A 23549-nucleotide genomic window follows, 5' to 3' on the forward strand; every position below is an offset into this window, starting at 1 on the left:
ATACGTCGCATATAACGCCTTCAACAATAACGTGTAGCCTAAGATAAAAAACAACTATTATCTCGATTAACCGAGCGCGACCTGTCGTTAATATTGATTGATTAGTTTTATCTAGACTCAAAATCAAGCCCTTTCCTTTAGTAGGTGTTGCCTGATCATGGTAAAGTTGCGCTCGAAACGCTCCCTCGGTACTTCTTTCACTGCCAGCATCGTAAATCTCTCGGCAAGTATCGGCTACACCGCTACAGCATATAGATGTGACTTTTATGTTTATTATTGCAAACCGCATGAATAATTCAACTTTGCGCTTAATGTGAACTATATGAATGTCGGATATTGCCATCTTTTATTTACCATTTACCAAGGCAATTTCGAATACTAAACAATTCGTCACGGTTCTTTGTCTTTATTGCATCATTGCATGATATCTGTAGCAGAATTACATATCCCGCTTTGGCGCCTACAAACGGGAGCATGTTAAATTGAACGTCTTTTTTAGCTGTCAGGTTTGCTAAGTTCAAAGTGAACTTTAGAAGACAAAACATGACTCCGATTTACTTTTTGAATTGTTCTAAATTCCGTTTATGATTTCCATAAACTAAAATCATTGACATATAGGCCTACTTTTGTTATTTCCGTTTGAAAACAGAGCTGCATTTTGCTAATGGCTTTGCATCATCGAAATTGAGCTATCTTATAAGTATCACTCCCTTGTACAATAAAATTCGACTGTAATCAAGGGAAACATTTTGAGCTTGAAAATGTTTAAATACTTATGAGGAAAATATTTCACTGTTAAGCACTGTGTTAGGGACAGTTATAACTTACTAACTTAGTAATTTCCAAAGCGTCATATTCAATATTTATACAAGACTTATAAATTATATTACACTTAACTATTAATATACTTTTTATGCAAGACTTATATAACTTTACACAAGCCTTATATACCTTAACTAAAACTTTTACAGCGTTTTTCTTATAGAAGCTTATACCATTGCTACCATAAAAAGTTGCACACTTTCAAAGAGTCGAATATATCTTGTGGGACAAGAACCTATATTCCTTTCTTCGATTGAACATCAAATCGGAGGAGTGTTAATCAAGAGTCATGCTAAATCACTGTTTTTCGATGTAGGCCTATTTTTCAACTCAGTCTTGGCCACATAAGGCCATGATTTCCGTACGGAAGTCTTTGCAATCCACTGAACTAATCTTCTAGAAGTCCGTCAAATAGATGATGATGGCCCAACTACGACGTTTAAGGTAATGTATGCGGTTTGATATTGCTTCTCAGACCAAACGGTCTAGCAAGCACTTGACGGGAAATGTACAACGTACAAGTATTGTGAACCACTGCATCCTGTAACGTCACTTGACGGAGGTATGCAGTTTCAAAATTTATAAAGTCTTGGATGATTACTCAGTCTTCAAGGGACGTATGTATCACTGTTATTCCGTTTAGTTTATTCCACAAACAAGTATATATAATGAAACGCATGCATGCTATACATAGAATGTAAAAAAGGGCTCCGTCGATCCACCTTTTTAGACAATCCGCAGACGTTAGGAAGGTGTATAGGGCTGTTAGAGTAATTAATGGTGATGGAAAAGGCTGCCCGGGGCATATCCCTACAGATGCCTCAAATCATCTGTGAAATATCAACACAGGGAGTTCCCCCGAGCAATCAACCTGTTGAAGGTCGAATACTGCAAATGATATCACTAAACGAAGCAGTGGATACGAGGTTAATATTAATAAAATAATGAAGAGCGAGGACAAAAACAACACACGCACAAATATGTAATTTTCCACGTTTTGCTAGCAGCTTGTTCGAACAGGTTACGGTTGATTTCAAATGGAAAAAAAATTATCTATTAGTAGTAATTGATGATGAGAAACCATTTCAATACAGTTCACAAGGTTTTAGAATTAAACATCACATTATTTTAGCGAAAAAATCAGTTTAAAGCCTGATGTATTTCTGGAGGCGACTGAAAAATTTACTATTTCTAATGTCATGACAATGGCAAAACTTGATAGGACAAAGGCATAAAAAAAACGTATTCACAAATTTTTACTTAAAACGATATAAAATAAGGAGACAACAGTAAGTATGTTATGATACGGCGTTCACATAAGACCCAAAATACTCACACCAGGACAGAACTCGAAACATTTCACACAAACTTAATAGAACAACAGAACAAATGCAACTGTGGCTGTAGTCTTACAACACTGACGAATGCAACGGAAGGCTTGAAATTGTTTGGCAAGGTTTGGTGAGAATGATTTCTTTGTTACCACAGACAATAAAATTTTGTTATGTTGATCGCTTTATCACTAATGTCCACCCACAACAAAAGATCCAACTGGTTCATGCAATATTACTATCACAAAGTCCAAAACTAGAATGACAACCAGATGAGAAAACACCAGCCAAGGCGATATCAATGACAAAGTTTCCATAATGACATAGTATTTTAAGAAAATAAACAGTAGAAACTGAAACTAATAAACTGTATACCTTCCTTTTAGCAATCCACCGACGTCAGTTGCAGCATGAAATCAGGTAGAATTTGAAGTAATAACGAAAATGAATTTTCAAAACACAAGAGTATCTTTGCTATCAGTTTGCTATTAGTTAACTCACCGACTGACCTTATAATAGTCTAGGTAAGTCAAAATAGTGAGATACGCAAACAACATTATATAATATATAGTATGACTGCATTAATAAGTGTGAGAAGGAATAATACGAGATAATAAAGACAATCCAGTCTTCCAAGAGCTGTGGAATTTTGAAATAAAATGCAAGAGAGAAAAAAACAGCAGTTAGAGTCAAAACTTCTCGAAGAACATGACGATGGAAGACACTTCAAGGAAAATGGAACCCACAGGCTTCGCAAAGGCAGTTGAAAAGATTTTTGTTATCACTTCTTCTTTCCTTGTTTGGTGACTCCATGTGCAGCATCCTTCATTATCTCTTCAGCCTGTTATAATGTTGGTAATAAATATTAAAAATATATGAATTACTGCAGCAGATAGAACATAGAATTGTGGAGGTCGACACTCGAAAATAGCTTGTTTCATTTGTAAAAAGAATTATGCGAGAAATTGTATTTTACTTGTTTTTTCCTTGCTTCAAATGCACCCATTTCATCGTGCAAACTCTTTTTCTTGTCTTCAAGCTTCTTTTTTTCCTCCATGTGCATCTTCTTTAACTTGTCAAATTTGTCATGGAGCTAAAGCAGGAAACAGTGTTTATGCAAAGCTGGCATCTTGAAACAAACCTTTCTCTTCTTATTTAATTAATTAAGCAATTAATCGGAAGCTAGTGAAAGCAAGATAAAATACTCTACTATAGTAAGAATAATAGAATATATTTAATAACACAAGAACAATTTTCTATGCAGCATAATTGGACATTAACATCTACAGATGTGCTTAATACAATAATGTTTTGTGCTCTGCTTACTACAGCATTACTACTACTAGCCGCACAAACGACATATTCAGTGACATAGTTGATGAGGAAATACAATTGACAGCAGACTGTTGATATAAAAGAATAAGGTTTTGTTTCAGTATATCGTCATTACACCTCTAACAGCTATATATCTATGAAACACGTATAATGAACAAAGATGTCTAAACATTATATGTCATTAGTCTTGATACAACTTATAGCCTCAAGCATAAAGGCAACGGTGATATAGTTCCTGAAAATTATTTGCTCACATACCATACATGTGTTATTGTCCCACTTGACAAGTGGTTGCTAAAAGTTTCCTGCAGCACTATAGAATTCTTTTAGCTGTCTGTTATGAAATCTGGGTCCATGTAAGTTGCATAAAGTAAACTTAGATGGATAATTTTATGGTAAGTGTGCTGAGAAATTCATCCTTTTTACCTTATGCAGACTTAACCTACTTATGCAGAAGCTTAAGAAGAGAGAAATGCAATTAGATGCAACAACATAGTAGAAAATCTGGTGATTAACTCTTTCAATACATATTACAGTAACAAACTGTGACTTAAACCAACAGTAATCTTTAAACCACAAAGATTAAGCATTACTTAACAGAAGTTACACAGCACAGAATGGCAGTAACTTGCTGACCAAAGTAGCAAGTTGTTGGCAAAGCATCTATAGGAAGTTATTAAAACTGAAAATGCACTGATGCAATGCAATACAAACATGCTTGGAAAGTGTTTCTAAACACTGTTAAAAGAGAGTTTAGAAACATGTTAACATATTTTACATCGTTTTTACCTCTTTTTCCGACTTTTTCAACTCTCCCTCTTTTTCTTTGACCCTGAGCACAAACATTTGCCTCATTTCATCTTCTTTTCTTTGAAGTTCGTTGAGGTGTTCACTTCTTTTCGATTCATATACTTCTTGAAGGCTAGGGTTTTATGAAAATTCATGATTTACTTTGTACTTAAAAAATGATGACCGAAATATTCCAGTCAACAACGACATTCAGAGCTTTCAATCTTAGCAGTTAGCACAACGTATTATTGTGGCAATATTCAGTAACAGAAGAAACTTTATAAAGCTGAATAACATGGTCTAAATTACTAAAGTTTCAGAAGGCAATTGTTTCTAAAAAAAAGATAAGAACACCTGAAGTTCTTTCCGCCAGTTGTGTCATCTACAAATCCCATTTCAGTGAGTTTTGACCTCCGATACAGCTCATAATGTTTAGTGTGTGTCTTTTCCCTGAGATCTTCCATATTAACACGAACCAACATTTCTCGCAGTTTGACAAAGTCGCAGTGACTCTCATTCTCAACTGAATATGACAAGAAAAAATGATAATACCATTTACAATGCAATAACACAATAGTAAAACATTGATATAATTTAATGTACTGTTATGGGGCCAGCAGTTTATTTTAGCTATGAACAATACTAAAATATAACCTGGTAAAAATAAAATAATTACAGTTAATAACAGAAGAAATTTAGATAGTAACAGTATTGGTAACCATAGTTATTATTATAATGATCAAAAATTATTTGACAAACCTTGTACTATTCCCCATGGGTATTGACGGGCTTTGACCATTTTATTACCAAGCTTTATTTCTTCAGTGCTGCCCACAACAGCAAAGGGAAGAAAGCTCTGCAAAAACAACTCCCATAAACTTATTGTGAGTCAAAAACAATTATGAAATGTCAAAGTGAAATCGAAGCCTGCTTAAGTAGTTGACCATCTAAAATCACAATGATTGCCATAAATGCCATATATTTATCTATAACATTATATTTTCACCTGACTGATACTTACATTCATTGAAGCATTTACTTCAGCAACGGTTTCGTCATCAGTTGGGAACTGATAAATCTGAACTCCATTGCTAACGAGCTCATTCATGATCTGCACAGTTTTAACTTTTAATAAATTGAAAAAGAAAAGTAAAATGATAAAGAGTTTAGAGATTTCTTTGTTAAATGTTACCATTTTTTTACATCAAAATAAAGGAAAATGGATCTAGCTGGGAACTACCTTTAGTTTGAATTTTTGCAATTCACTCTTGGTGATTATGTCAGCTTTGGCAATAACAGGAATAATGTTAACTTTATTGTCCAAGTTCTTCATTGTTAGAAGATCCAACGATTTTAGTCTTACATGGGCAAATAAAAACAAAATAAATCTTTGATAAGAAAACATACAACAAGCTGCATTATAAATCAATAAAGTAATTGATAAATTAGTTGATACATGTATTGTATTTGTTTTTTTTTCTTCAAAACAGTGTAAGTAATAATTACGTAGAGCAACACTAATTTACTAAAACATATTTCAAGCATTGCAGTGGAGAATAAAAAATGGATGAGCTGTTTACTTCTACTTACCCATGACCTGTTGGGGATATGAAATAGAGGCAGGCATGTATTCTTGAGTCGTGGTAGTTAAACAGCGACCTGCATACCTTTAGTTCTTCCTGTAGAGTAGTATGCAAATCAAACCAGTGTATTCAATAACTGGATCAATTACTGTAAATTAATCAACTGAATTGTTTGTTAATCACAGATTCCTATCAAGTGGATTTAGCTCAAACCAAGCTCTAAATTATTATTTTAAAATTTTATTCTACTGTTATGTAAAAGATATCTATTGCAATATACAGCACATACATCAAGCATACACATACGGCAAAAGCAGGTAGAACGATTCCTGTCAATATACCTGAAGATAGTTTTCAAATTGTTGATTTATATATTCTACAATCGATTTGTAGCTGTCATCTTTGTTAATCTGATCACCAAATCCAACTGTGTCAACTATCGTGAGTTTAAGCCGAACATTGCTCTCTTGCAGCTCTATGAATGTTAGAACATGAAGTAAACATTTGCTGCCAAGGAGCGAAAATTGTAAATACAACTCCAATGCTCTTTTTCAATAAACCCAAACAGATATATATATATAGCATATGTAGTTTCAAATTTAGCAATGTGATGTGAGGTGTAGTTACCGTATGTGTTGGCTTTTAGCTTGACCCCAGGCATGTTATGATGTTGTGGTTCATCTGTAAATAAATTATGCTCACATTATAATAGATAAATTATTGCAAGAACTGCCAAAACACCATCACGTATTAATATCATACAAAACTTTAAAAAAAGCACTAACTTGATTATAAGAGGTATATTTTAAACATACAAAGCACATGATAAATGTTATGTATCTGTCATACTCTCAAAGTTGGTATTGAATAGAGTATTCATCAGTGTTGACTTTCCAATTCCTGTTTCACCAATGCAAAGAATATTGAAACAAAATCCCTGATTGGTTGCCTTGTTGACTAGTTGATCTGGAAGACTATCAAACCCTACATGACCAGTCAAAGCCAAATTTCTGAGTTGACTTTCCACTTCATCCTGTAAAACAGTAAAAAGCGGGTAAATAGCAAGATTTTTTTAAAATATAAACTAACAACAAAAATAACGGCAGAAATACCAACATCAGTCTTACTTCAAAGTCAAAATGGTCCCCAGCTGCATCATTATCAATGACATCGTTATCCATTTTCACCATTTCTGTCACACACAATCTACCAATGTCAATGATTCCCTACACTCCTGCAAAAATCAAACTAAATTTGTGTGACTCCAGGCAGATTGGCTGTAGTATTCAAACTTGATAAGAAAGAAAAAACATGTTGTGGAAAATTTGCAATTATATGATCCAGGTTAAATTCCCTTGACGCTACACTGTCATTCTGATGTTTAAATTTTCATGAAAAAAGATAATGTATATGATGCTAATGAAACTTCTTCATGTACATTATTTTTGGCGAACAGTTCTTAACTCAGGCAAAACCACAACACCAAATAGAACAACTAGGTAATTGGGAAAAAGATGGCATACAGACAAGTTGGCTAAGTGGGGCTCCTGCTGTGAAGAATCATCACCGATTTTAGGTAATGCAAAGATACTCATCTATCCAAGAAACAACTTTTTGATATCATACCATTAGTTCTTTCAAGTGACTTCAATAGCCAATTCAAATTAGCACATATACTGTTGGAAAATACATTCGGATACACCAGTGCTTTGGGCAAGTTTGGTTTCATTGCAGTTTTAGCTGTGATCTCGGGGTTGCAGAAGCAAAATTCCAGTGGGCAAGAAAGCAGCCAGTGATCTAGAATCGTTACCCAAGCACGTCTGATGTTCTTAGCAGGCAAGATGTGGCCTTATATAGGCTAATATGGAAGAAAACGAAGAAAAAAGTAGTATACATCTCTTTTTAATTTTAGAGAGAGAGAAAAGGCGCTTTTCTCCAGGTTTGCATTTTGCAATATTGTTTCGGCCATAAAACATCAGGCGTGCTCCTGCCATAACCTGCAGTCTGCCCTCTAGAGTAACTACTCTCTGGGTTGACCAGGTTTCATTCCTACAGGAAATTTTGCTTTCAGTGCGCCAGATAAATGCCCAATTGGAAAGTAAGGCAGTTTTTGGCTAGAACTCATGTGTGCAAAGACGAAACTTTTGCATGATGGCATGCACTGAAGCCTCAAATCTATGTTTATTTATTAAAAATTAGAGTTGAAGCAGCTAATTTTTCTTTATTTATTATAAATTGGTGTGAAGACATAAAACTTCAGTAAGCGGATTGATGAACCTGGTGCGTGCAAGTGCCAAACTTTCCACTATGGCCTAAATGTGATGCCAAAATTTGTGCTACATCAACGTTATACTTGTAACATACAATACAGTCGACTCCGCTTAATTCGGACACTTTGGTTCCGCTCACTTTTGGCCGAATTAAGCGGAGAAACGGCTTTGTCCGAATTAAGCGGAAAATCAATTGTTCGTTTCATGGTCATGCATAAAGGCAAAAAACGCATTTAAAATACTGTAGTGTTGCGTAATAAATGAATTGCAGCTGCGCTAAACTGCAGTAACTGGCACTGATCGCATAAAACGTCTTCGTTTACTTTAGTGAGCAATTTCACTTTTTGTGCTAAACTTTTCTGTACAATTTTGTCCTATAAGATGGACACAATTGTACCGAAGTAAAAGCGACTATGAAGCTGGCACGGCATTATATGAGTTCATTGTCGATTGTTACTGCATCGATCGTCATTGTTTCACCATAATCACTCATAATGCAATTGAATCTTGTCTTAAAACGAACGAAGTACTGTTTATTGTGTCATAACCTAACGATGGAATTGCGAACCTGTGTCAGAATTAAGCGGAGAATCGTCCGAATTAACAGGAGTTTTTTACGTTCAATTTTTACTTTTGTTCCGTTCCCGAGCATTTTGGCCGAATAAAGCGGTTGTCCGGGTTATCCGGTGTCCGAATTAAGCGGATTCGACTGTATATAAATGCTGCACCACAGAAATCCGTCGCATCATACAAATTTTCCAGTTGGGGATTTCATTGATTTTACAGATGCAATTTTTTCTTGAAATGAGCAAATGGTATTTGTTAAAGGCCCAAATGCACAGATGGTCGTAACAATTAACAAATCTAGAACATTTAGCTTGCTGATATAGTCCTAGCTAGGTTACGAGGCAAACTGACAAAAGTAATTTGAACCATGCCTATGATAAATCAGCCATGCAATATTTTACTCCTTCATCTTCAACTAGGCTCTAGGCTCTAGGCTAGATCCCTATAGGGTGGGCCAGTCTACTAAGGTACCCAGTGTCCAAATTTTACCAAAAAAACGCTATTTTAATATTAATTTTTGGTCCAATTTAATCGAGCTTTAGCAGGTAATAAGCAAGATTACTCTAACTCTATGCCAAATTTCAAGTCTCCACATCAGTAGTTCCCAAACTTTTTCAGCTTGTGGTACACTAGAAAAATTATAAAATGCTCGTGGCACACTTACAAGAGAAGAAAAATTGCTTTAAAAAAATTTATTTTCATGTGTTTATGCGATGGATGTGCTTATTGGATGGAAATGTGCTTATTTATCAGCTATTGAAGTAGTTAGAGCGCTTTTAAGTCGCATATGCTTGTATGCATGCCTTATTTTGAATATTTATACAGTTTTTTTCCAAAATTCCAAAAACATTCGCGGCACAACTGAGAATCTACGGCAGCACGACACACAGTTTGGGAATCACTGCTCTACAAACAATACATACTTTAAGTTCGATCGCGTTAAACTCAACCAGCTCGGATTGATTCTGATTCCGAAAACCTGATTTTCAAGTCTAAAACGAAATTTCGATGTCCAGCGCAAAAACTGTAATATCTCAAAAAAGAAATTAGTTAGAGAGCCTTTTTCGCACACTTGCAGCGATTTAACTAATTTTCCATGTTTCTTCAAATTTTCGCGGAGCTATCCTTTCTGGACATTTAATTGTAACCTAGTTTTCTCTGTTTGGGTCGGAATTTTGTGGTGGAACCAGTATACAGAAATGATCGACTATGGCAAAATGTATTGTTATCGATAGCAAATCAATGTTTATGGAAAAGTAGGATAAGGATACCAATAAAAAGATAATTATACACCAATTTAAATCACATATGTATATATTAAAATAAAATATTTGACAAGCCCATTTACCTCCCTACTTTTATTTACCTTGGCATTATGAAATAATTGAGAAAATATGCCTGTTTTGAGACAACGATCTTTTCAATTTAGAATAAATCTTATACTTTGTCGGTACGGAAACAAGCAGAGAAAGTATGCTCGTCTAGCCAGCTTGCACCTATCCTTGGTTTTTAATTATATTTTTTATACACTGCTGGCTACTTGGCCTTAGGCCTATGAACAAGTGAGGCCAACGTTGTGTCTGCTGGCTACTTAAGTTTGACTGAGAACCGGATGAGATTGTTACAGCTCTCATTACTGCATTAGTACACCAAGAGCAAACCCTTTAAGCCACAATCATAAATCGGACTTAATCCTGCCTGCCCAGTATGGAAAAAAAGCCCTGTCAGGTTTTGTCACCGAATGTCCAGTGCACAATCTAGCTATCTGGTGCAAAAAATAGGTCAAATTGATAACTGCAATGGGTGGATTATTGCAAGTAATTCCCAAACAGCGATATTTGGTGCACACTTTTTATTGCCTAGTGAAGCAAACCAGTCTTTAAATATTACGCTTTCCGGTGCGCAAAAAAGTTAGCCTACATTCCATATGGGGACCGGCCCACTTTTCATTTCTAAGACTTTAAATGGAGAAAAACTTGATCAAATGAATCACTCCGTAGCCTTAAGCCTATTTTTGAGTGAAAAGATAAACAGCATTAATATTTTAATAAACCAACTTTACTTAAGCTCAAAAAGGGCGTCATACGCGATTGCAACAACACCAAAATAATGGGCCAAATTACCTTATTTATTGAACATTTAAAAAATAAATCATATATTATATATATTTCTTGGTAACTCTGATAAAATTACAAATACACTAAAAATCTCTCACTTTGATTAAAAAAGATAAAATTTAGTGATCTGATATTCAAAAGTGAATTTATAAACCTAAAAATAAGGTCACTATCAATCTTAATTTACAGATTTTAGGAAGTAGTATCAAAGTAATCAAAATCTTACGAAAAAATGCACTCAAGAATTTTAATGGGGCTTCAACTTTATAAGCGGCACTTGTGTGTTTATGAATTTCTGAGATACTTTTAATATATTCTATGAGATGCCAAAAATGCAACATCCTGAAAGCAAATTTAGTAGCTGCATATTTGTGTTCTGGTGTCTGTAGCCTCATTCTAGTTTTTGCTGTTGTACTGCAAGCTTCTCCGTTTGGGGGTCAGTGAATAAATCGTTAAACCCAATAATTAATCTCTGACACAATTGATACACAGTTTTTACTTATCTTCTTGTTACATTGCTTGAATTAGAAACTGTTTTCCAGGAAGGAACTAAACAGAAGCAAGCGTGGTTCATTTCTTGCCACAAGGTATTATAATGGTAACGCAACTGGGAGTGGAACCCATGGGCCAGGCACGCTAACTGCTCCGACCCTCACATTTTGCACTCAGTTGTAAGATAAATCAGATTTTTACATTGCCACTCGCTGCTGCAAGTTTAATAAACTAGAACAGGGACTGCATTGTATTTCATAGCACAAGCATCAGAATCCATGAAAGTAGTGCACTCTGCCGGAAAACTGATTAATATTCACTAAGAAAGCAAATAAATAATAATAGATAATGCTGCAAATTACAGATTTTGTCAATAGCCAGTTGCTAAGTCAATTAATCAAGTAATCGGCTTGGTAAAAAGCTGTCTGAATTCTCATTGGAGATAAGCAAAACGGAAGTAAACAATACAGTAGTGGATGTAGAGTGTAGATCAAAAGAAACATGAGATTATAAAAAAGCATAAAATCAGGGTAATAACGATATTGCAATTTACACCCTAGAGTATAATTTATTGTTTTGTTACGTTTTTTAACAGGTTTAGTTGTAAATACTATCTTACAAAGCTGATTATGATTTCTTATCAAAATTAAAATTTATAAATTGAGTATGTATGTAAATTTCACATAGGCGCAAGTCCAAGGTAACCCAAAATCAGTAGCAAAAAACTAAATTACTTTTTGACTTCACAAAATCATGGGTATCTTACGTAATATACAATGCTAATGTGGCAGTGCAATAGTAAGCGCCATTTTTACTTCCTCGGACAAAAAACATTGCATGAAGTTTTGAGTGAAAAAACTAAACAAATGTGAATAAATAAAGATCATGCAATATCTGCTTTGATAGTCCATAGTTTTAGTTTATGTTGCAACCATATTAAAGCGATGTCCTTTCCCATTTGAATCCAGCTAAAGACAGGAACAATCTTTGAACCTAGTAACGGGATATTATTGAAAACTGACCACTGCAAGGATGACATTAGTGCTGTTCGATTACAAAACTTTCATTCACATCTTATTACACAACTTCATTTTATTGATATACGGATATGCCTTTAAAAACAAATTAGGGTGTGATATCTATTTGAAATACCTTCAATCTCTGTCCATTTCACAGCAACTTCTACAATTGGTATATCAAGATACTCTGCTACATAAAGAAGTTCAACATCAAAAGCCCTATGTTAAAAAAATGCATGTTTAAAACTTTTATAGTTCCATAATAATTGATCATTTTAACGAGCAATTGTGTGAAGTGCCCAAAGACATGTGTTCCACATACAGTTGTGCCAACAATGCTTTAGCCCACATACAACTTAGCATAGCTTTAACTGTAACACTTTAAATGCTCAAATGTAACTAAAAAGAGGATGTTAAATGGATGCAAATACACATCCATTTAACATTATATAAACGCTGCTAATCAAAAACTAAATAATTGTATCAAAAACTACTGTCAACAATAATTTTGTTATCAAAACGGTACAAATGTACCAGTATGTAAACAATGCACAGTTAAATCATAATTAACTTAATTTCAGTTAAATTTTATTATTTCATTAAAAATTCCGAAAAGAAAAACTACATCTCTAGAAACAATTTTTACCATCTCTCAACATGTAAGTTAAGAAAAGTGACAAGTGCGGCAGGTCGAGTGAAAAGTTTGAATCCACACTGGGAATCCTTAACAGTTCTAACACACAGGAACCAGACTAATAAATGAAACGCTTTCATCAGGAAAGTTCGAAACAAAGACCTGCTTGAAATAGATTCCTGTTCTAAGTGGGCACGTGATCCCACTGCTATGGCCATACCATGCTAAAAATATTTGCATTGTTTAATGAAAATCACACATCTACTAAATCTAAATTATACAAATTACATTAAATGATAATACAAGTGACAGTATAATATATACATTATGTGCTGGGGATATGTTTTCATACAAACAATTGAGCAGTGTGATTCTCACTTCATGCTTGTTAATCTCTTTCAGTTTTTTTTCTATTTTCTTTATATCAGAAAATCGTGTTGCACCATCAGCATCAACCATCAGCAAATTCCTTCCCCTTGCACTCATCATGCCCTGAAAAAATATGTTGTATATGTATCACAAAATTGCAAAAAATTTTTAAAGACCAACTTTTTGCATGAAAGTTAATCAAGGTCGGCCATAGAAAATTAACAACATTTTGTCCTACCAGCCGAACTGCTCCCCCTTTCCCTCGATTTCTTTCCAAAGTCATAACTCGAATTTTATCAGAGCCATAATCCAATGAATATTTCATCGCTACCTAAACGGAGCACTAACAAATTAAAAAGAAACCAGAAAAACAGAAATGGAGGTGAAAAGTATTCTGAAGAAAACATGCTTACCAAACACTGACCTCTGTGGTTTTATCTCTACTTCCATCATCAACAATGATAATTTCGTATTTGTAGCTGGGGTGAGTGGAGTACCTTTCTTCCAAAAATTCAACTGTTTCGTCTAGCATGACTGGCACTACAAAAATAAGTCAATGATCAAAAAACATACATAGGCCTATATGTCTATACCTCAAAATCTTTATACAACTATATAGTTATGGAATGTAAAATTTGGTCAGCATGAGGAAATGTTCTGCACACACAAAAATGCAATTATTAAAACCGTCTTAGCAAAATCAGCAGTGTCAGTATCAATCATTTAGATAATGCTTTCACAAGATGCAATTTCTGGTAGAAAATGTTAGGTTATAGGCCCGACTAGAAAGTTTGGCAGTTTTCGACGAGAAATCATGCGTGCAAAGCCGTAAATTTTGGCGTGGCAGCATTCACTGGAGCCTCAATACTTTCTTTATTTATTATAAATTGGCATTCAAGCAACCAGTTTTTCTGTTTTTTTTTTAATATAAATCGGCATGAAGATAAAAACTTTGGCGTACACACTGATAGACTTCTTGTGTGCAGTAGCCACACTTTCCACTATGGGCTATTTATACGCCCGACTGGAAAGTATGGCAGTTTTTGATTAGAAATTGTGCGTATCACAAATCAAATTTTGGCCTAATGGCGTGCATTGAGACGTCAATTCTCTGTTCATTTCTTATATATTTTCATTCAAATAACCATATTTTCTTTGTATATTTAATATTATATGTCGGTGTGCACGTTAATAAACTGCGTGCGTGCAGGTACCACACTTACCACTGGGCTATCTTTTCATTGTGAAATCCGATTTCTCGCATTTTTACTGCACAAAAAATGACGTTTCACGTGCAAAATTAAAACTTTACCCTACAGCAATTAATATGAAACCAGCTGTGAAGGCCAAGCACTGGTAGCCTAGGCTATATTATTTATCCGTGTGATGGTATGCAGGCTAATTCGGTAGCAGAATCATCAACTTACATCTGTCTTCTTCATTGTATGCTGGAACAATAACTGACAACTCAAGAGTGGGTTTATCATGGATGGATGGAAACGCAAATTTGCCATCTGGAGTTTCATAATACTTCTCGGAGTCATAGCGCACAATGTTAGGTGTGGAGCTCGTTAGTCCCATGTTTATTTCCTAATTGCAAGTAGCTTAAACTGCATAGAAGGCAAACTCTAAAAAATTGATAAAATAAATATTTTTTTGCCCATAGTTATGTGCTAACGTTGTCACAAAACAAGTTAAACGAGACAATTACCGGTACCAGCAGCCATGAGCCACGTACAAGCAGTTTACCATTTACCAAGCTTCACCAGATAGCGTCATCGCCGCGTCCGTGGCAAAAAAGGCTGTCACTAAATCGGAGTAGACATATGAAAATTGAAATTCTGTGGCAACAAATTATGGCTATAATTTGCATTACCCAGAGTAGACTACAGCTAATAAAAAACACAGGCAGGGAGGTCTTTTCTATTAACTTTGATTTAGACTCCATTGTTGTTTGGAATTATTAAAGATGACATGTTTCAAAAACTCGCAGCATCATAAGTTATACATGATTACGAAGCATGATTAAAATATCCAGCAGGTGCTGATCTCTAAATGCACTGCCAAATTGATAAAGTCGCTTGCGGAGGTAATATCTGAATTTTTTTTGCTGCTGTGGTCTTCAAAAAATTCAATAAAATTTGTTATTCAGCTTGTAATCGGTTATGATTTGCACTTAAAAAAACAACAATTATATATGCTATTGTTAACTCACCAGTATTTAATAACAAATTTTAAGTGAAAGTCTTTAAGCTTGACGAATATAATCTTTCCAGCTGTGACCTTTCCGCTGTCATTCATTTAAGCTTAGCGAATTTGGACCACATAATTTTGTAAACAATACAATGTTCAAACACGTGTGACACTTATTTCACCAATGCAATAATGAACCCGGGCATAATTAAGCAACACCACTACATCCACTGAAACTTGTAGTGCCAGCTTCTCAGAGCCACAAAATAATATACTTAAAACTACTTTACATTCAAAATCGCTACATATGTAAATAGGTAGTACAATTTTCATCGCCCAGACAGACAAGAAAGAACACCAAACAGTAAGATAGCACTACAAGTTACTAACACCTGCAAATGGCGCAACTTCCTTTAGTAGGGACTAGGTTGATGTCACCAATCATTCTTAACAAATAAAACGCTTCAATAATCGCAGCTTCACAATAAATACAAATGCGCTTCCCTTTAAATTCTATGCAAGAAAGACTTAAAACAATGCTATATAACAAGAGTACGCATGATAATATTTGTGACCATAAGTGCACCAGTGTGCAAAACTCTACCAACTATGAAACTTTGCAAAGGGTTGGCGTAAAGTGACTTATGCATATTCTCACAGCATTTTTCAAATAACGATATGATAATAACTCTGCTACCAATGTATAGCCATCTGATATACATCTAAGATTCCGAACACCTGAGCTTATTGCACCATTGCGTAAATTTCAAAACTTGAAGGAAAGTAGTTAGGCTATGAAGCAAGGCGCCCCCTGTTGGTATAGTACGACTTGCTCATGGAGCCAGGACCCATTGAGTTGTTGTATTCTTTGAAGATCATCCGGATGAGAAAAACATGGAAGAAAATAATCAAACTTCCAATACTAATCCAGAACATCAATGGAAGACCTGTAGTTGGATATAAATGATTACAAAGTATATTCAACTATTTCTAGTAGTTCAAGGAATGCTTCTGTTTAACCAACATACACTATTATACTTGATGTACAAACAAGAAGTGAAAATAACAAAATATAATTAATTATTGATTATTACCTAAAGCAACCCACATTTGTTACTTGGATAAACGTTCAATTAACATGCTAGCAACAGGAAACAATTTGCACCGAACTGGATGAAAGCTCAATGACAAAATTAAGCAAACTAAGCAGTTAATTAAGAAATAAGCATATCTATAAACAACTACCTCCGGGGCCTGCTGGCTTGTTCAATGTTTCCAAATGTTGAGCATGATCAATTATGTTGCGAACATGTAAAGTTTGCTTCAACTCTTCCAAGTGCTTCCTGTTCAGATAAAAACATAAACCTTGTCCACATAGAACAAACATGGGTAATAGCTATCAAATTTTTAAACTGACTTATTGTAAGGCGTAAAATTTAGGCACCTGCTATGTGAAATATAAAGTATTGGTGTCACTGGCTGAGTAACATATACTGGAAATCTTTGCGGTTCTTTTTTGAGCTGTTTTATTTCAGAAAGGCATCCTGCCTCACATGCATACAGTGGAAGTGGTGATGACTCTACACCAAATGCTTGTTATTTTAGCAAGAAAAAGGTTGCAGCTGTTATGTACGATGCTGTTACGATGTAAGTATAGTAATATCTACATACCGAGCAACGCTACTTCTAGTGTTGATGAACCAGACACATCTTTTATGGCAATATCCACAGTATTATTCTTATATATTATATTATGGAAAGCTATTTGATTGTGCAGTATATCTGGGTGTGTGTGTAGCTGAAGATCATCATTGGTAAATTGTAAGCCTCCAAAGCTTAGCACAATGGCTTGTAGCATGCCCTCTGCACCTTCACTCACTAGATAATTACAACCCCTTTTTCTGAAGACAAAATTACAATGCTTTGTTATCTAAAAGTTGCCTGGCCATAAAACTAACGTTTCAAAACCAACTGACTTACTAAAGATTAGTGCATTTACAGGCAATCGTTAGCACGCTAGTATCTTGATTCGTTCGATCAATCAATCCAGAGGGTAGTAAATTACCTTCCTCTAATTTATGAAAAAACATACACATTTGTACCACTACCACAACAAGTATCCATAACATTTACCTGAGTGTAAGTGCCCACAGCTTCTGAACATCTGCAACATCGGCAGCTTTTGTAGGTTGTTTCCACAATGCTTCAGCATGAAAAGTAGGATTTCCATTGTAACAGAAATCTGGGGTCTGTTTCAAAGTCATAGACACACACATTTCACAAACGCACAGTAACAAGTTAAGTAAACAAATTTTTTGTATTGTGTGCATGCTGTTTAAATGTATAACAACATCATCTAAATTCAACAGTTTTAAAACACACAGTAATCAAGAAAAAAATATTCACCGATATTAACTGGAAATGAAACTCACATGAAGTCTTTTTATCAAATCAAAGCGTTCTTTCTCAGGGATGTCTTTGTTATGTAATTTTGAATCCATTGTCGAGAGGACATAATATATGGTTGAATTCACAGTTCTTAAGTAACACACATAGGCGTTTTTTGTTTATGTTATTTCAATGCATGACAAAGGACAGAAAGTACAATACCCAAAGCATTTTTGTGTGAATTATTTATACAAAATATCATGGTTACAATGAATAAAAAAGCATGTGTTCAATGATCAAGGTGTTAGATGAAGTCATTAAGCATTATTGCTCCAATAACAAACCTAGGTGCTGGTATTCCTGGTTCGTGGTCAGTTGCAGGTTTGATAGAGAGGCCGGTGTGCAGGATATCACGCCATGCATCTTTATGCTCCTGCAGTAAACTCTCTCCAGACGTTCTCAGTAGTTCATCGAAATAGGAGGAGGTTGTATGAGTGAGACTCCTTAATTCCATCTGACACTTTGCCGTGCTCTTCATGACATCAGAATGCATCACAACTTTGAAAATATGAAATAAATGCAAGAAACAAATTTAAACTGATCAATGAACTTTTTTACCTTATTAATAGTTTAGTAATACCAGTTTGGAACTCTACTTTTTTACACAAATCAATAAGTTATTTATCATGTGTACTGAGCTAACCTGTGTAAGAATCAACATGTGCTGAATTATCTTTCACCAAAAGTTTCTGTGGTGTTACACTAACTGCAACTACTACTGCCATGCAGTTTTTTTCTTCTATGGGAAGAACTGATCCATACAGTCTTAAAGCAAAAAAATGAAAACATGATTTAAGGCAATATGTTAACCAGAATAAAGGCATCCGTATCTTATGAATTTTATACTTAAAGGATAATAAATTTAAAGTTAAACTAAGAGTAGTTAATAAAAAATAATATTTCTAATTACAGGTATCTATCACTTTTGTCCTTGGCAAGTAATTTGAAATTGCTATGAGGTTTAATGTGATCCTGATTTAGAAAAACATCTTTTATCATACTGCTTTCTTCTCTGTTTACAGTGCTTGAAACTTCAATATGTTGCAGTAATACATTGGGTCTTGATCTACAAAAAAAAACTAGTATGATTAGGAGTATCATATTTAAACTTCTTTATGTTCATGAGAAAATTATGCACAGTAAAAAAGTTTAATTCAGAGTACCTTACACTTGTGTCCTTAAAATTTCATTTGCATAACCGAGACCAAGAAATGGGGATAAATCAACAGATAAATACATTAGATTACCATTCAATTTATTAACCTAAGGCAGTATTTTCCAAGCTAGAGGTAATTAGATTTAACCAGTCTTCCTCAAATAATCAGTAACCGGGACGGTACTGACGGGTCATGTAAATGTTTTGGTCATACCCAGCCACTGTTGTTATATTTGCTAATAAGCAGTATATGAGTAGGGTAAACTACAGAGATTATTTTGGGGTAACATCCATTATGTGAAAGTATTTTACAAGCAATTTTCGATCACAAAAGTTGGTTGAAGAGTCTTGGCCAAAACTAAAGCAGAAATCCTTGAAAGTTTACCTTATACATATAATCGTATTTTAATTTCTTTGATAAATAATATACTTGGTGATAATAGCAAAAACATTATCGTTGTGCTGGTAATAAAGTTGTAAAACAGTTCATAAAGAGAATTTGATGATTAAGAAGGGTTGGGGAATATAGTAAACTAACTCCTAAAACTTATTTCATAGATACTTTGAATTAAAAGTCATTTTTAGGTATTATACCCACCTATGAGCAATTACAGTATGGTTAACAAAAACACAGTCTTTCGTATAGCCACTTGTTAAACATGACAATCGCTGCACAATTCCATTGTGAAAGTTCAATACAGTGGATTCCTCATTTTGTACATTTTTTCCAACAAGCTCAGGTCGAATAATGATATCAAAAGGTAATCTGCACAAAAACTGTAAATGCTAAACTATAAAATTTTTGCACTTAATACATTTTTCTCATTCTCTGTTGAACAATTCTGACAAGCTCAAAAACATTCATAAGTATACACATTATACATACAAGAATCAAGTTTAGTAAATTATCATTAATCTTTTCAAACACTTAAAAGTTTTTATGATAAACTGCCAAAAATAATATGCCATATAATTTTACTTGTGTAATAATTAAATTAATTTACAATTCAAATAGCATATACTTTACATATAGAGAACAAAAAATGTAGCTTGCCTATAAGTATGTAGACAACTTAATGTAATCTGCAAATGAAAAATAGCAAAGAATAACTCACTGCACATATTCTTCATCAGGCTGGAAACTAACTTCATAAAACATGTACAAGCTAGATTGCTTATAGTCAACAACTGAGGCAAGTTTGCCATTGCCAACAAATGGTAAATGAGGCCTCTCAACTTGTTTTTCGACATGGTGGCGATTTATAACAGCATTAAAATTATCCACAGCAAATGCTGACTTCTGCAAGTGCCTAAAAAATTGAAATTTTTTTTAATCAATACATTAAAATGCAAACGGCAAAGGGTCATTTTAATTCATGTAGGCAGGTATCACAAATCTATGTAACTATGTGCAGATATGGGCAATAGCTTTTTGCGGATATGCAAAATAGCTATATGCAACTATGTGTGGTTATGTGCAGATATAAGAGCAGCACTCACACATAACTTCACCTGGTTACACTATCTCCACATGTACAAGTCCAAGTGATCCTTTTTAGTAGACCTGATATGTGGTCTACTAAAAAGCAAGTATTGAAATGCATCTTTAGCAGTATAGTGTAGATAGGCCTATAATACAGCCTGTAGTCTACAGGCTACCAAATTAAAACTATTGCTCAGTTAGAAAGCCTGCAGGTGGAATGTGTAAACAAACCTACCTTAATAAACTTACCCTGTGGTGAAAAAATTAGCATTAAATCAAAAATAACTTACCTTTCCATGCAGGATTTGCCACTTCCATAAAAGAATCGGTCATAGACGCGATTATAGGACAAGGGAATGATATAATACAAGAAGAAGCATCCACACAAACCAATAAACAAAACTTTTCGTCCCCAGTTTGTATTTATAAGATATTTCCATCCATAAAACCGTTGATAAATAGATGACTGCATATCGTTAATCAAATTTTAGCGTTTTATTACGAATTAGGCCTGTACCGACTAGTGAGTAGGCCTATTGACTACGGTATTATCCTGTAGTAGACTTGATAATTATGTTAAACAGCTGTGCATTGGACTATTTAGAAATCACGTCATAACAATGTAAGTCACACAAAGTGTTATGTTTGCCTCTTTGTTTTGAAACGATTGCAAGTTTACTACTCCGCATGCAATCAAATTCATGAACTTCCAGCAACCATTGTTCAGTGGACCCCAAACCGCAACTATTGCAATGGACAGTCTTAATATTTTGTTTATATTTCTATCAGTCCGTTACGCCTGATAGAAATCATACACTTTCCAAGAAACATGGAAATCTACAGATTTTCACAAGAACCCAAATAAATGTAGTTATCGGTATGTGATGCGATGATATTTTCCATTTTCAACGGGAGGAGGATTTTTTTTATATCAAAATTAAAACTAAAAAAGCGTTTAAGAGTAGCGTGCCACTGAAGTTATTTTCTTAAAACAATACCATTACCAGGATATAACAAGGAGAAACAACAATTAAACCCATAACAAAAAATATAAGGCGGCCACTATTTCACCGAAAAAAATCGTGCTTTCGAAGCTATTTTTTATAGTTTCATGTTAACCTAACTGAAATATTATGATATAGACCAACCCAAATCATCTTTCAAACACACAGAGAGAGACAAACTAGAGAACAAAACATTTAAATCCTGAAAATGTTAATGAGAACTAATCCTGAAAATTCGAAACTATCAAGAAGGAATTAACCAAACTTAAAAAACACAAGTATAAAATTTAATAAAATAAAAATAGACAAAAGGGATTTTGTCAAATATTTAAAAAAGAATTTCTTATAAAAAGATAAATCAACACATATTTTAAGCTTTTGGTTTGTTAAATTCAGTTTCGTTATTTTTACATTTTCGTAAATATCTATATTTTGTAGGTTTTTATTTTTTTTGTATTCACTGTTTGGATATTTTAGGACTGTCGCCTGAATTTCAGATTGCGCTTTTTCTGTTTAAAAAGCTTATTATATGCTTATTTTTTATTTTCCTGTTAAATTTTTAACGTTCGACTTATAATAACGTCTGTGAACAATGTTGGTAATTAAGCGTTTTATGAATAAAGTTATAAATGACCTCAGAAATATTGTATATGATGGAAAGTTTTCGCACGCCCCGTTATAAGTGTGACGTAATTTTTGGTTACACCGATGCAATATTGGGTTTCGGATGCATCAAAACCTTGTGCAAATTTTTTGATATCTTACTGTTATAAGTTATGAGAAATCATACATTTTGGTAATGGCGAAAAATTCTTGAACAAACTACTACAAAAAATCAAGAACGTTACTAAACTGCGCGGTTTGGTAGTAGTCCAATAATTACTTGGTAACAATTTATACTTTACTGTGAGATCCACGTCCTAAACCTTACTTCAAAGAATAGTTTTCGGTAATCCTATAAGTATACAAGACTAAGAACTCCTTAAATGTAGTGGATTTCCAAAAATATATGGAAAATTTGCTGCTGTAATTATGACGGTGTTGGTGGTTATGCTGACGTGACAATCTATAATCATTAGGGCAAGTTTTCGCAACTTTTGCAACTTTTTTTTACAGCTTCCGGCAGCTTCCTAAATACTCAGAATTTATGTAGTATGATGTTTTAAGCTGTTTGTAGGAATTTTATATTGCAACTTTTTGCAACTTTTTTCTATTTTTCATGCAACTTTTTATTGCAACTTTTATCAAGTATTGCGCAAAATGTAAAGGAGTGATTTAAAAAACATGCTATAAAAGTATTTCTAGTATGGTTCTAGTTTCTAGTAGTCAAGTTTGCAGACCTAGGGGGTTTGGGGTGTGGTATTTGACTTGTTTTGGGGGGAGGGGAGGGGTGGGTTATCGCTTTGCTGTTTGGCTTTTTGCGGAAAATTGTTTCCGCATTGCGTTTTTTTCTTGCTGCGTACCGGCAAAAAATGCAATTTTCGGCGGTCTCGCCAGGCCGTCCGTGAAATGGGAAAGTACCAAATTTGACAGCTCTGCCGGAGCTGACAGCGAAATGCTGTCATGTAGGTTTCAAACCTAAAGAACATAAAAATGTATGCATGATCGATTGAATAGCGAAGAAGGAAACGGAACAAGCAGACACCCTGCAAATCTTAAACTGTTGGGTTATACAACGGAACCTTTCGAGTATCTCATACCCGAATAATTTTAAAAAACTTGTGCATAAATGTGTGATAAATATATCACTTAATATAATATAAAATTGTGTACTACATAGAATTCTCATCTATGGAATCAGTGAAGCATAACACTGCGTGACGTAATCGACTGCTTCCCCTGTGCGTGCATTTTGATTTATTCAGTTCTTTTGGTTTCTACGTTCAACGCCGCAACATGTCTTTGTGCTGTTGCTGTCACAATGTTCTATCTTGATT

At 34.3% G+C, this 23549-nt stretch overlaps 3 protein-coding genes across 3 annotated transcripts; all 3 read right to left on the reverse strand.

The window, feature by feature from the left end:
• Positions 1–1446: 1446 nt before the first annotated feature.
• On the reverse strand, positions 1447–7127 carry LOC143457309 (septin-6-like). Its single transcript, XM_076955232.1, has 12 exons — positions 6988–7127; positions 6710–6893; positions 6488–6541; positions 6202–6335; positions 5868–5956; positions 5518–5635; positions 5299–5388; positions 5037–5133; positions 4632–4800; positions 4278–4410; positions 3130–3246; positions 1447–2994 (listed from the first exon to the last, which is right to left on the reverse strand). The coding sequence occupies exons 1-12, from the start codon at positions 7048–7050 to the stop codon at positions 2935–2937; spliced, it is 1308 nt and encodes a 435-aa protein (XP_076811347.1). The 5' UTR covers positions 7051–7127; the 3' UTR covers positions 1447–2934.
• Positions 7128–11541: 4414 nt separating this feature from the next.
• On the reverse strand, positions 11542–15159 carry LOC143459397 (dolichyl-phosphate beta-glucosyltransferase-like). Its single transcript, XM_076956542.1, has 8 exons — positions 15040–15159; positions 14756–14956; positions 13753–13868; positions 13567–13659; positions 13338–13451; positions 12972–13183; positions 12459–12544; positions 11542–12299 (listed from the first exon to the last, which is right to left on the reverse strand). Exons 2-8 carry the CDS (start codon positions 14907–14909, stop codon positions 12190–12192), a joined length of 885 nt encoding a protein of 294 aa, XP_076812657.1. The 5' UTR covers positions 14910–14956; positions 15040–15159; the 3' UTR covers positions 11542–12189.
• A 309-nt stretch (positions 15160–15468) lies between these two features.
• LOC143459388 (uncharacterized protein KIAA2013 homolog) lies at positions 15469–21364 on the reverse strand. The gene is made up of 12 exons (XM_076956530.1): positions 20899–21364; positions 20241–20435; positions 19724–19891; positions 18880–19035; positions 18613–18734; positions 18254–18467; positions 17954–18059; positions 17655–17770; positions 17193–17422; positions 16966–17101; positions 16767–16864; positions 15469–16468 (listed from the first exon to the last, which is right to left on the reverse strand). Exons 1-12 carry the CDS (start codon positions 21078–21080, stop codon positions 16314–16316), a joined length of 1878 nt encoding a protein of 625 aa, XP_076812645.1. The 5' UTR covers positions 21081–21364; the 3' UTR covers positions 15469–16313.
• Between the last annotated feature and the right edge of the window lie 2185 nt (positions 21365–23549).

This window comes from Clavelina lepadiformis, chromosome 1 (assembly GCF_947623445.1).
Source record: "Clavelina lepadiformis chromosome 1, kaClaLepa1.1, whole genome shotgun sequence".
NCBI lineage: Eukaryota > Metazoa > Chordata > Ascidiacea > Aplousobranchia > Clavelinidae > Clavelina > Clavelina lepadiformis.